Source organism: Lissotriton helveticus, chromosome 11 (genome assembly GCF_964261635.1).
Source record: "Lissotriton helveticus chromosome 11, aLisHel1.1, whole genome shotgun sequence".
Taxonomy (NCBI): domain Eukaryota; kingdom Metazoa; phylum Chordata; class Amphibia; order Caudata; family Salamandridae; genus Lissotriton; species Lissotriton helveticus.
In genome coordinates, this window is record NC_136072.1 from 894,076,881 (window position 1) to 894,091,920 (window position 15,040).

General features: G+C 42.9%; 1 protein-coding gene across 2 annotated transcripts in view; it reads left to right on the forward strand.

Moving 5' to 3' along the window:
* MED13L (mediator complex subunit 13L) overlaps nt 1-15,040 on the forward strand; it is a 916,648-nt gene that overhangs the window by 898,905 nt on the left and 2,703 nt on the right. For both annotated transcript variants that reach the window (XM_078667133.1, XM_078667134.1), the window contains exons 29-30: nt 3,050-3,211; nt 5,535-5,647. In XM_078667133.1, the coding sequence (XP_078523259.1) occupies nt 3,050-3,211; nt 5,535-5,647 (275 nt within the window). The remainder of the gene's footprint in view (nt 1-3,049; nt 3,212-5,534; nt 5,648-15,040) is intronic.

A 15,040-nucleotide genomic window follows, 5' to 3' on the forward strand; every position in this document is an offset into this window, starting at 1 on the left:
TTGATGCCGAGGAGGTTCATTTGAACAAGCTTACTCGAGTTCCATTTGTAGCACCTATATAATTTCTTTTTTATCCACCACATGTAGAGCTCTAGAATACTGAGCCTTAATAAAGGGTTTCTGATGCTCTTTTCCTTTTCCAGACTTTTACTACCTAGAGTTGTCATATTCTCTTACCAATGCATTTTCTCTTTGGAGTCATGGGGTTTTCTAAACTTTCTTAATGCGATTGAACATTTTTAATTGTTGTGCTGCATTCCTTTTAACTTTTCAACCGCAACTTCTCTTCCTTTATTTATCTTTAGTTGTGGGTTTTGATAATGCAGCGATCACATTTTCCCTTTGTTAATCATATTCATAAGCTGGTATTTGGATCTACCCTATCCGCTTTCTTTGATGAGCCTCTTTCAGGCATTAGATGGGAGTAGTCCTAAGCAAGAAAAATCACCCTATTGTATTTGACGTGTGAAGGATCAATTAAGAGGTGGAAAATAATTCATGTCTGTAGACCAGAGGTAATTGACGGTCAGAATACCATCACTAGTTAACTCATCTGTGGCCCAAGGTAGGTAGTATAAGAATGACGTAATGCACTTTTTGGGAACACAAGATGATAGACTCCTCAGTGCTAACTCTGAATGTAAATAATTACATACTTGGGCCATTTGTGGGCACCATTCTAGGCAATTAAAGGATGCATAGTTTAAAACAAACAATATTTCTGTAGATTTATTTATTTACTTACAAACGAAGCAGCATCGTAAAATACATGCCCAAATGTATGCAAGTTATCAGAAATGTACTGGCAGACATTTGAGTCTGAACCAGCTCACATCTGCTAGAAAAGCTTTGAACTCTGCTGGTGTCTTTCCCACCTGACTTTGAAGGAGCGGGGAAGGACAGAGGGGAACATGTTTGGTATGCATCCACTTTTCAAATCTTGCAATACATAGTGTACACTGTTCTATCCTGTTTCATTCAATAGTACATATGAATGCAAACATAGACTAATGAGCAGTGAGCTACAATCTCACTTGAACTTAAAGCATAAATATAACAACGCTATGACCGTTCTAACTGGTCAGTGCACTACATGATTATCCGTAGAGCACAGTTCTAAGTATCGGATGGTGATTGTGTTGTTGACTGAATAATATGTAAAGTGTACGTGTGTGTGTGTGTACACTGATCTTTAGCTGACCGCAATGTGGCTATGGAAAGTCTACTTATCACATGGTCTGGGTGTCAGTATCTACAGTTCGGTGATTTAAGGTAGTGGACAAGGGCTTTGTAGGAGTGTGGATACTCTCGTTCCGATTGAGTATGTTTGCTCACCGAAAACATATTTTGGGCTGGTAGTTGTTACTTGAGCCCTTGAACACCTAGCTTTTTTTGGCAGAGGATAGGCCATTGAGTCGAAACGCATGTATTTTTATAGCCAGTAAATTACGCTAATGTACTCCCTTCCAGAGTTTTATGCGCTAGGATTAAAAACGATGCTGTTTCACACATCCTTTCCTTTCATTGGCCAAGAAGATAGTTTTCATGGAATTCATTTTCAGTGGTGCTGTTTGTAAACAGTAAAACAACTCTACTCTCAGACTGATTTTTGTAAAGTTTATATTCTAATACTTTTGTTACCGGCCATGACCTACTTACAAGTTTGCTTTGTGCTCACTTTACTTAGAAGTAATTCCAAAACACCATATTTTCGAATTTCTGACTATGAATAAAAAATCTCAATATCGGGAGCGCTTTTAGTGGGAACCCACTGCAGAGGAGATGATCGTGAGTGTACCTCTTTATTTGAAAGATCCTGTTAAGCAGATCTATCCATCCCAAGATGATGGTTTTCACATAAGTCGGAAGTCCAAGCTTACAGCAATCACTCTGAACAGAGAGCAAATACTCTGTAGACATTCTCATCAGTTCACAATATGTGGTTTGCGCACTACCTCGCTGAAGACCGCACTGCAGTACACTTTGTAGAAACGAAGTGGCAAATCTACTTTATCCATGTCCATTTAATGAACCTGCCTTCTATTGTGAACTCTAGATGAACCATTCCGATTCATTTAGCAGGTAGCGCCAATTAGGGGCCTGACAACCTTAGTTGCCAGGACTCTAACTCATGGTAACTCAACAATGGCAACATTTGATTAAGGGAATTCATAACAAACTTATTGCACTCATGGCAAAGGTTATGAGTCCAGGCTACAGTAAGCATTTTATCTGCAGATTACCACGCACACTGTGGATGCCAAAGCAATCTTTACCTACTGCTGGCTTAGGACCGATCATTTCAGAAAAGTAACACCCCTCCTTTGAGTCGAATGTAAAAGGAGAAGCTGGCTAAAAGAATTAATCGGTCTGCATTCAGTTGACAACGCATTTTTGTCCCCTGTATTGACAAACCACAGTTCACTGAGCAAGGCGACCGAAGCAGCATTGTTGCTATGCAAAGTGGAAGTACAGCAACATGTATCCCTTGGCACATGCACTCCATACTTAATTTTTAGTGTTCTGTAATAGCTCTTTAAGTAAGCACCCCCCTTGCTTTTCATCTCCATCTTATATGATCCTCCTATTCATTAGTGCAGCAACAGTGTTATAAATGAGAGAGGGCTAAAATTATTTTTAACATGAAAATAGCTTTCAAGTACTGTGAGCCTGGTGGTGTAGCACCGCCAGCGCACTTTGTTTTCACTCCACTGATGCTAATCATTCTCTGATCCAACCACTGTAATATTGTTGATCCTGTACCATAAGAGAAAGTCTGTTGCTCTGCAGCAAAACGGGATTTGTAAATCTCACACCGACCTGTAGTTTATAAGAGCATCATTATCCCAGGGTCTTGTACATAAAACCAGTGTTTTGGGGGCAATTATTTCAACCTTGTTCATTGCGCAAAGGGGATATTTGAAATGCGTCTTTGGTATACTCCTGATCAGTATTTAACTTTTTCTGTTAGTATTTAAGAATTGGAATTCACTACCTGGTAATTGAATGTTCCCATTAACCTCTCCGATTTTACTTTCTCTTCCTCCAGAGTCAAGGTGAACGTCTTCTTTCCAGAGAAGCCCCTGAAGAGCTAAAACAGCAGCCCCTCGCGCTCGGATACTATGTGTCCACTGCCAAAGCAGAGAATCTGCCACAGTGGTTCTGGTCCTCTTGCCCACAGGCGCAGAACCAGTGCCCACTCTTCCTCAAGGTACAGGATCTTGAGTTGGTCATGCTTTATTCAGTTTGAGTAATCTTTAAAAGAAATTGTGGGGGACATAGATGATTGTGAGGGTGTTTATGGATATGACATAGAGTTGGGCTTCCAACCCAACAAAGCCCTCTCGGCAAGATAGTGCTTATCCGATCTACTCACCACACCTCTCTCCTTGGACCCTCAAGGCAAGCTGCATATTTCTAACCAGCAGTAGCGTTAACATTCCGTTATTGGGACATCATCAGTCTCTATGTGCAATTGTACTGGGACCACCCTCAAATTTGTGCAGTAGCTCATGAGTTAACTCTCATTCTCCAATGTTCACTCCCATCAACACAAAACTAGGTACGTGTCTTAAGGTTTGCAGAAAATCCGCTCCTCTTCTAGCCTGTCGTGTGTCCCTCTTCAGTGGCAGATTGTATGAACGTAGGTTATCTGTGCCTATGGATTTCTAACACCCTTGTGCAGATGAGTAAACCCCGGCCCCTGAATGGGCTACCAGCTTTTTTAGCATTGTGTAATAGAAAATTGTGACTGGGGTGCACACGTGCAAAAATGGCTTCTGGGGTATGGCCTGAGTAGGTATTGGGCAAACCCTAACCTGCTGACGCCAGACTCAAAAAGCGAGATTAAGTCAATTTTTGGGAACTTTATTCTGCACAAAGTCAATTTAAACTGCACTCCATGGAGACTTGCCACGCAATTCTGGTCTATTAAAATGGTCTGAGCTTCGAACAATTTCTGGACGAAATCGAGCCCCAGTTAGCAAAGACACTTTATTTCAAATTTTGATACGAGACGCTGCAGATTAACTCTTTCTTAGCCAAGTGGTCTACACCATATGCTATGTGAAGGTATCCCAGGTGTATTCTATGCTTGTCAGACACTAACAAAGATTTTGCACGCATTTTCTTCTTTTGTCCAGTATACTCAGTTCCACGAAGAAAATGGATTAAGCCACTGTGCCTGAATCTGAAGATTAGGAAACGCCTAGAGGCCCTGAGAATACTAAAATCAGACAGTTCACGACCCATTGTATTTGGTGTTAGTAGATCCTTGTTGGCTGCTAGCTATTTAAGGAAAAAGTTAGGGCTTCAATTTTAATGTAGTAATATTCTATGCTTGTTCTACCTATTGGTTCCCAAAATAGACCACGTTTCAATTCAACTAAAATGCCATTGTTCCCTCCTGCACAACTTGAAAGAAACTAAATTGACTTGAAGAGAATATCGTAGTATCCAATAAATGTATTATTGTATCTTTTATGTTTTTTTCAACATAATCTCAGTTACATTATTTATTTGGACTGTGTTAATCTAGTATGCATTTGCAATTTAGATACATTCTAAAACCAAGATGCCTAATGCAGTAAAAGCCGTCTGATTAACTGAAAATGTTAATCTGTTACTTGTAATACATTTTAACTTTTAGTGAAATTATATCTGTTTTTAAAAATTGCTTGTGTATTTTCTGTGCTCAAATTGAATTTTTATGGCCATGTTCTTTAATGATTCTTCGAATCGAAATACAGATGATTGATTGACTTGGGTGCACGTTAGGCACACACTTTTATTCCTCTCCTCCTCCCTTTTTATGGAACACAGTTTTGTAGGAGGGAGACAGTTTTAATTTTTCGCTGCAAAACCAACAGATCCTTGGACAAAAGGACCGAGAGCACAATACCGCTGTATTTCTATTAACATAATTGCGTCTATTTGCTACATAGTGTACTACATCTGGCCAGTCATACACCAGCATGTGGTTATTATGGTAGCATGCCCACTCTTACGTCCTGGCTTCCATTCTCAACCTGTGGGTGTCCTTATCATGTACTTGCAGCATGCCCTCCATTTTTATTTTTTAACCTATGGATCAAACCCTGCTTCTAGCACACAGCAATTTTTTTTACAGGGAACTTTCCTCGCTGAGTAGAATGTCTCGCTTCTCCACGTGGACCAGTATAGAGTACCCCTCCTGCCAGTGAGTTAGAGAGACAACCTCCCCAAGCCCTTCATCTCTCCACTAGAATTCACCCCCACTGGGATGGGAATGGTGTGCGCTGGGTACTTAGAAGCAGTTTCTTAGCCTGCTGCTGACGGGCATGAATACTCCAGGTTGATATTAAGAAACCGCCTATGTGCTAAGAGTAACGGACGAACGAAAAAAAAGGTAGCTTGATGCTAATTTGTCTGGGGCAGAATTTCATCTGAGGGTTAGGTTATAATGTATCCTATTGGCAATGTTTAGAGCTTGGAATACCCATTTCTGGAAGTAATTGTTTGACCAACTCCCCGTTTGATCATTATTCCCCCTACAGGCTTCGCTCCATCATCATATCTCGGTAGCACACACTGATGATCTCCTCCCTTCCAAAAACTCCCAGCGAACCTCTCATCCACTTGACTCTAAAACCACATCGGATGTTCTAAGGTAAGCTACCAAAGCGGTGTGTTTTGTTGAATCATTTGTGATTTTCCTTAATGGTAACAATAGTTCATTTTAGGAAATTGTTCTCCAAGTTTAGAAACTCATTAATAAGTGGATTTTAAAATTACTTTGCTCTTCAATTTAGTGCTTAGAACGTAGTATGTGAGTCTGCACATTCCTGTAGTGAGATGTTCATGTTCTTCATGGTTTTCTTTTGGAGGCTTTATGAACTGGTGAGAAAGGGGATTATGTTCTCATCTGCCCCCCTTGTTTCTTAAAACTGTTTGATAGAATGAGATATTCAGTGATTAAATTGTTTCCCTGCTTAAAATCTGATGTAAATGGTAGTAAGATCTTGGGAGATCCACTGATTTGGTCCCTCAGCTTGTGAGCTCTCTTTCTCTCAAGATAATACCAGTCATGTTGCAAGCCTGTGCACCATCTGCTGGGTAACTCTGTTTTCCCTGTTGGCAATCTTGCAAATACCACTGTTATTCCGGTTTGTGAGTGTGACTACTACCCCTGTACCTAGGCTATGTGTGGGCTAGCATAGTTTGCAGCATCATCTAAGGACAGGAGGCAGGCCATATTTTTCTCTATGCCCTGGATGTGTAGTGGCAGTCTTACAGTCCCCCGGCTAATGTTAGCTAAGCCCTTTTGATGTAGCAAGTTATAAACTGAAAAAAGTCTGAGCCGCTCTTTTTGTTGGAGATCAACATTCCTTTTCTCTCAAATTGACGGAAAAATAACCGAAATGTTGTCTAATATAATAGTGATAAATTAACTTTAAATGTCCAAGGTCTCCAACCAAAATCGTTCAACATCGAGATTTTAGCAATGTCAGTGGTCTTTTGGCAGGAGCAAACCACTTGTCAGCTGACTAAGTTTCATTTGTACTGTTTGCTTCAAAAGCAAAATAAGCTTAAGCCAGCACGAGCGTCAATTGAAATTGCAAAAAATCAAACTTTTTTTTATTTTTTAAAGGCAAATCAACTTGGATTTTCTATACCTGCATGTGGTGTGCATTATCAAGTCTACTCAGAATGCCAAATCCCTTGGGTTATGGGATCAATCCCCTCATATGAAGCATCCATTAATTGTATCCAAATAACTTGCATACTCCTAAGTAGGTCCTTGCTCAAAGGATACAACTGAATCAATCAATCCTAAAGCGCTGCAAATCACCCATGAGGGTCTCGAGGCGCTGGAGATTATGCCTGCTATGTCGTGGTAGGAACATTCAAACATCCAGATCTTGAGATGTTTCCTGAATTGCTAGAGCAGCAGTGCAGGGGGAGGTTGTTCCATGCCTTGGCTGCCTGGTGCAAGAAGGAGTGTCTTACGTTGTTTGTTCGGTGGAACCATGGGACTTTTGCGAGGGAGAGGGAAGCGGATCTGTGGTGTCTGGTCGGTTTGTGGGAGATTAGGTGTTTGTTGAAGTATGCTGGTCCTTCGTTGTGCAAAGTCTTGTAGGCATGGGTCCGCATCTTGAACTGGCATCTCTTCTGAATCAGGAGCCAGTGTAATTTCTTGATGGGGTGAAATGGGCCCTTCTGGGGAGGTCGAGGATGAGTCTAGCCACTGAGTTTTATATTGTCTGGAGTCTCTTCAGGAGGCATAATGTGTTTCCGTAGTCCAGTCTGTTGGTGATAAGGGCCTGCATGACTATCTTTCTGGTGTTCACTGGGAGCCACCTGACAGTCTTACGAAGCATGTGATAGGTGTGGAAGCAGGAAGATGAGACTACATTGACGTGTTTCTTCATAGATCGCTTGCTATCCTGGATGATGCCATGGTTGCCGGCAGGGTCTGTTGGGGCAGTGGGTGGGCCGAGTTCCACAGGCCACCATGCATCGTTCCATGGTGAGGTGTTTTTCCCAAAAAATGAGTGCTTCCCTCTTGTCCATGCTGTGTCTGAGACAGTTGTCCTTCATCCAGTCCACGACGTTCCTTATGCATCTGTTGAAGTTGGCTATGGTGGTGGAGGGTCTTCAGACAGTGAGAGGATGAGCTGGGTGTCGTTTACATAGGAGATGATGTTGAGTCAGTGCGATCTGATGGTGTCAGCCAGCGGGGTCATGTAGGTGTTGAAGAGGGTGGACTGAGAGACGATCCTGAAGAGAGCTTCTTGTGAAAAGTAGTCTTCTAGAAATTACTTCCTATTTTGAGCAATTCCACATCTTACTTGTGCCAGCATAAATTGGTCTCCTGAGGAGCAGCATTACTTTAGTAAATGAACATATGGTGATTGCACCGAGAGATCTGCTTCGTAAGAGTAGGAGGATTCTATAAGTATGTGAAAGTTGCTGACCACCTTATTGGCCAGTTCTGGTCACCGTAGAAAGATAAATGCTGGGGTCCTCAATCTGTGCAGCACTTCTAAATAATGAACAAGGGGCACCTGCACACCGGTTCAGACGAGAGAACATGTAAGACCAAGGAGTAGCATTCCTGCTAGCATGACAGTTCTCCCTAGACTTGACCTAGGAGCTGAGCTGTTGAAAATGGAAGTCCTAGCTGCTTACTGATGGAGTGCCCTTGGTTGGAAGGTTGGCCATTCTCCACAGTCTGCCAGTGTCCAGCTGCCTGAGGGATTTGCATTAGGCATGCTCAATAGAGTCTGCCAGAAATAGAAGATGGCACTCCAGCCAGCAGCCCATGTGAGGCTTAGCCGCTTACAGCTGACTTGCCTGGTATGTTTTTATCTCCCATTCTCCTCATGTCCCTCCAGTGTCTGCAGAGGTTCCGGTTTATTGACCTAAGAGGGACTTAGAATCCAGAACCACTGAAGTTGTATACCTAGCCCCTAAGGTTTTCGAGATATTTCCTGTGGAAGCCGCAATATGCATTTCCTAATACTGGTCAGTAGTACATTGGCTTTTCAGTTACCCAGTGCCCATTGTGGCCAGGCCTCTGGAAAATTGCTAGCATGACCAAATAGATCCTGAACTACAGGCTTCCATATACCTTACCAACACCTAATAGGACCTATAGGGTCATCTGGGATCCCAGCCAAATTCTATCCTCACCAAGAAGCCCAATAACTACTGGACTTGGACAACAGTGACGGTGCCTACCTATCCATGGATACCAATGATCAGACATTCAGTCACTCACCTTGCTTCATGGGGAGACCTAAAAAAAAAGTTACTCCATCTGAAGGAAGCTAAGTCAGTCCTTAGGGTAATGGGTAAATTAGGTAACTTGAGTATCTTTTTGGCTTCTTGACAGATGCATGGGGTATATTCCTGATCACATTCCTCAGTATCACTGAAAACTACGGACCATTAGTTTTGCTCTTTGGCGCGACTCTGACTTAACTTTAGGAAATGTCTTGGCCTCAAGAGTACGCCGATGGTTTAGAGGCAACACTAACTTCCCCAAAAGGATCAAAATAGCCATAGGGCCCAGTGTTGGAGTAAACAATAGGATATAGAATCTATAAATGCGTATGGAGTCCTAGGCCCATACGCAGGCCCAGAAGTTGCTATGCATTTCTGGTTTTCAATGCTAATGTCTATTCTTTATTTTAAAATGTTAACTTTGAATAAATAATTTTCTTTGCAAAGTAGGAACAGGACATTGAAAAGTTTTCTGTTATGTGTGTAAAAAATGTATGAGTGTCTAACCTCGCAATACCTCCTTGAATAAGCTTTAGTTGCTCGACCTCACTAAGAGTTGAAAGCTAGAGCTGGTTACTTGGTCATCTTGTTGTAGTGACAGTGCTATGGCCATCGGGTTCCTGGGGTAACTGCCATTAATTATGACAATGCTTAGTAATGTGATGTCCCAAGGAAATCAAGAAAAGGCCTCAAACTCCACATTTATGGAGTTTGAGGCCTTTTCTTGATTTCCAGTTTGTATATGGTACAATGGAAACATTCAGTGAGTAGGAAATAGACAAGTCCGTCCCAAAGATCACATTTTTTTCTCCACCTCGACCTTAGAAATTGTCCATTGTCATTGTATGCACCAAATAAAGCTCCATGATGTTCAACAGGTTTACCAGAATGTGCTAGTTAATGGCAGTCTAATACAGGGAGCGCAATGACTAAGATTACTAGAAGCACTGTAAACATTATTTTTTTCAAATAAGATTCCTGGCCTACATCCTGGTATATGAGATGTCGAGGATGGGGTGAACAACAGTAAAAGGAAGTCCCATTGTGAGCCTGCTCTACTCTTCTGACACCTTTTTATGACTTCAACTCTAGTTTGCTGGTTGTTTTTCTGTGTCATCTCTTCTATCCCTGCCTTGTCACCAGAGTGCAACCAGAGAACAGACCTGTCCATAAGAGAGCTCCCTCTCTTCCTTCAGGCCCTTTCTTTTGTCCTGTCTCACACATGCAAGAGTCCCTTCACCCTCCTTCCCCAACTAGGGAATGTGGAATCTGTATAGAGTGAGGTTGTAGCCAGGTAGACATTCAAGGCTTTCACCTGCACATGATGTACTTTCTTGGACACACAAAGCTATAACTAGTGTTTTGAGGTTAGTATCCCGCTCTTTAAAGCTAGTGCCTAGTCTCACAATAGCTGTAGTAGTCTGTGCAATGGTTTGTAGCAATTTATCTGAAGCTATATCTGCCATGAGACGAAAACAGACCTATTGGCTTAGTAAGCTTAGTAAGTACTATTTCTCATGCATGCATTTACTGGTAGATTCCTTCTTGAATCTCCCCAAGGTGCCAGACTGGGACCAGAAAGTTAAAGTAACTCTAGTGCCGCTAGGTGGCACTTTTACTGTGATTTCCACATATCGGATTGTCGAGATAGGACCTCAAAGAGGCATATAAGGCACCATCTCCGCACGTTGACATTAGTTCTGGTTTTCCCTGTCCTTTGGCTCAGATTCGAAGTTACTCTTATTTTTCTACAAATGGTTATCAAAAGCTGTGTTTGTTTGTTTTCCATAAGAATTTCAGGATTTAAAAGGTAGCATTCCTGCAGTAGACAGATGTTGATCTCTCATCCAAATGATGTCTGTTTCTCGTTTCCTGATCCCAAACACAACTCCAGCTCATGTGAGTAATGTGGCCGCATGCACGCAAAGGCTATTGAGCTAAAAGCCTAGCTCTTCATGGTGGAGGTTTGAGGTGAACGCTGGACAAAGCTGCATTGTTCCTGCCTAAGCGCAGCACAGCTGACCTCGGATTAGTAAGTAACAGAGGCGAGCCTCCTCTATAGGAAAAGTCCAGGAAGGGGTAAAGGGAACCTCAAAGAATTAACTCTTCTACTTCACAAAGTTACTCTCGTTCCAGGGATGGGTCAAGCAGATGACTGCTTTGTTACCCCAACTGTGGGCTTGACTCTTGGAGCCAGATTTAAAGGACATTCAATTTGTGGCAATTCATCCCAGCTCCACCACAGGAACCGGAGCTTTCTACTCTGTTACTAGAGATTCCAGACACTGTCACTGACCCCATGCGAATCGCATCTTGAACTAGACAATGCTTGGCCTTATCCACTCTACGCCAGCTCCCTCTGTTATGCCTGCGGGCCCCAAGAAGCCTTGAAGAGTCAACTGGGAACCGCCAGTAGGACCTTCCCCGCTCCAGTGGACTCCACTCTGCCACCTTCTATTACTATTCTGCTGTGGACCAACGTTCCTCCTCCACCACCAAAAGCCTTGTGTGGCTGCACCTGTGGCATAAGCACGGACCTTAGATCCGCTACAGGGTTAAGTGAATTTTCCGTTGACTTCTGAATTCTGGTCAGGTCTCTGCGTAAAGCTGATCAGTTGAAGGAGTAGTCTTCTTACATGCCTTTTACCTTGTGATGAATTTTTTAGAAGGCATAGGGATTTGTTGTGCTCGGACGCTTACCCTGTCCAGATACCCAATATTGTTCACCATGACTATGCCCATTGCAGTGATGCGGGTTCTTTTTCCCCTAAACTACCCTCCAGTGTTAGAGCTATTGGTGACTACCTGGCCCTACTGAATGATAGTGGTGAGAATACCTCTCAAGATATTGTTCTGGAATCCCGTGCAGTGCATTCAACTGACAAAGTTGCCTCATTTACATCTGTGTTGCATAATGTGGTACAAGTGTTTGAACTGATATTGCCTGTGGCGAACAAGCTCCTCGTGAAAATTCCACAGACATCTTCCTTGTCTGTTGGTTGTGCCACTACTCACATTTATTGAGGCTTTGCTAGACCCCATATTGATTTCATTGAGCAAGTCAGAACTGCCTGGTCGCCGGCTGCCATTACCTGTAGCTGAGGGAACTGACCTTTATACTCACTCATCACTGAAGAGCCTTGTAGTTCTTCCACCTGACGCTTTCTGCACAGCTGCACATGACAGAGTCAAAGAGGATTAAGGCCACAGGGAAGGAGTTTTTTGGGGGGGCAGGGGGGGCCTTACCATTTACCCCAGTAATGCATCTTGTCCTTCTGGCCTGTTAATTCCACTCCTGCATATTAGATCATTCAAAATTACCCCTAAAACCTTTGTGACCATTTTGCGGAGGTTTGTGCACAACGTTCAGGATGCAGCTGTGCAAATCCACCACTCTGGCTTGAGCATGGTGGTTTCAGCGACATAATATACAGGCTCCTCCACCACCATCCAATGCCATGCTTGGATGTACCCACCGGGTTCGGGGGATAGATCCAAATTAAACTTATAGACATGTCTTTGATGTAGCTCATCTTTTCAAAGTGATGTTGGTGGGTGCGGTACATCTTGACAGGTCGGGTATCTTTTTATTCCTGTAAGTTGTACGCTGATGAGTGTGTTGCTGCAGATGGAGTCGGACCACTTGCAGTCCACAAGCTCCCTGCTGTTCTATCAAGTGTTCTCCTCAACCATCCCTTGCCACACCTCCAGCCTTCCCAGCAGGAACGGTCTTCCTGAAGCACTTACGGCCTCCCCGGTGGGTTTGGAATATTCAGGCCCTGATGCCCCTGCTCCTTTTGAGCCTTGTCGCTTCATATATTTTACTGGATCCTCACATTCGGTGGCAAGTGTGTACTAAAATGGTGTCTCTGCTTCCATATAACCTACCACTGGTGAGTTTTAACAAGCAACATTCAAACTTCCCCAGAGGTCTGAAGTGGTGTCCTATGGCAGACCCTCTCATATGCAGGAAGCCTTTGAATCTTCCAGCAGTGGCCACAGTGGAAACATAAGCCTCCTCTCTTGGTTGTGGTGATTCTCTTGATGCACTGAAGATCATAGGCCTTTGTTCTCTCTTAGAGCAGAAGTCTCTCATTAACCTGCTCCAGCTTCATACCATCTGCCTAGACCTCCAGGCAATCCTCCCCACCATCAGTGGGTAGTAAGTTCCTGCCTATCCTATTGAAGTATCTTACTGTTAATGAGATTTCTAATTGGATTGCCCCAATTGTTTACCCTTCGCCATTCGTCATTCCGCAGTAGGACCTTAATTTGGTACATGCCCCTTGAGGCCATTCACTCTAAAATCACTTTCTGATGTGATTACCTAGTATTTGCATGCCTGCGAGTTGCAGCGGGCTCTCAAGCCTCCATACACTTCATTTTTCTAAGAGATGGTCCTGTGGAAGAAGTCTCTTTCCTTCCAAAGGCAGCCTTGCCCTTTCATTTCTGCCAATCTATTGTATTGTATTGTATTGTATTGCAATTGCATTTATATAGCGCTTACTACCCCTGACGAGGCATCAAAGCGCTTTTTTGGCGGGTAGCATGCTACTCCGGGACCCATAGAGGATTAGTGTTGAATTAGTATAGTGAAACATGCAAGTACATTTTAAGTGGTGGATAGGTTAGTCAGTTATTTGGATTTGGAATGATAGCAGAAGGATAGAGGAGGACAAAGATTTGTATTTATTTATCGCTCGCTTGTTGACGCATGCTATTCAGGCAGCCTTTAAAGGATTAGTGGTGAATTAATATGGTGAAATATGAGGTAATTTCAGTGGTGGATATTAGTCTGTTACTTGGAGTGAGAAGGATAGCCGATGGATAAAAGGGGAAGAAAGATTTGCATTCATATAGCACTTGTTACCGCTGATGGGTGTTGAAGCGCTTTTCTGGCGAGTAGCACGCCACTCCGGAACCCATAAAGTATTAGTGTTGAAAATAAGTATAGTATAAATATGAAGTAATTTGAGTAGTAGATATGTTATTCAGTTATTTGGGCAGTATATTAGTATAGTTGAATATGGAATATGGAATTTGAGAAGTGAACATGTTTGTCTGTTAATTTTGATTGAAAAAAGATAGTGGAGGGATAAAAGAGTGAAGGTTTTTTTTTTTTTTTGTACCGACCAGTCTCGAACAGGCTCAAACAGGCAATTACCCTTGTCCTCTCCGCCCTTAGCCTCGACGCCCGGGCTGAGATGCCCTAAACCTGGCCTTTTTTGTAGCCCTAGTAATCAGGTGACCGTCTACCCACCTCTTTAGCTCACCAAGGAGGAGGAAAGGCTACATCTTCTAACCCCTGCGATGGCACTGCTTTTTATATTGACAGGACCTGTAGTTTCAAGTTGATCAACTTTTCTTGAGCCTCACCAGTTCAGAGAAGGCCATGGTGATCTAGAAACTGGGAGTTGCCCTCCTGTGCATTAAGATCTGCTATGCTCTCGCCAAATGAGACAATACCAAAGAGATTAGAGCCCACTTCACTGGGGTAAAGGCCACTTCTTCAACGCTATTGTGCTGCTAGATGGACCTTTGTCCACACTTTTACCAGCCCTCACTGTCACTTTTTGGCTCTGAAATCTGCTGAAATGTCTGTTTTGCAAGATCAGTATTGCTGGATGTCTTCATTTAACCGTCTCCTCAGACCCACCACTTGGAAGGTACTGCTTGAATATTGATTAAGGTGTTGAAGAATCTGCAGGTGAAAGTTTCCATAAAAAGAAGTTACCTTTTGTAATAATTTTTCTGGTGGAAACTCTTATCTGAAGATTCCTCACCTGACTCGCGCACCTCTCCCTTTCTGAGGGGGTCAACCAACTGATAAAAGGGTTCCATATTAGTTTATGAACATTGCTATTCTGTGAATCTTGCCAGCCATCTCCGCATTTGAGGGCTTGGGGGAAAAAGGGCAAGGTACTTAAGTCAGTGCACCAACGCCATGTCCAGGATAGATCTAGGAGCCCAGTCAGAGCAGACTTTCCAGATCCAGTCAGGCACCTGTAAGAGATTCATGAGTTGAGTGATCTGTAGGTTCAGAAAATTGACAAGGGAAGAGCTCCAAACCTGCACCCTGACTGTGATGAGTCTTCCTCCTAACTTGCCGCATAGAATTTTGGACCAAATTTGAAGCTGTTTGCGATCTTTAGGTCAAATGCTATGGTTTAAAGTGAGTTGAAAAGTAGCTTGCATTTTTACACTTTTTCATTTGTACCAGGCACAGAAAGTGGGAACTAAAGTGCTTCGGTTTGAATGGAATAATTTGAGATCT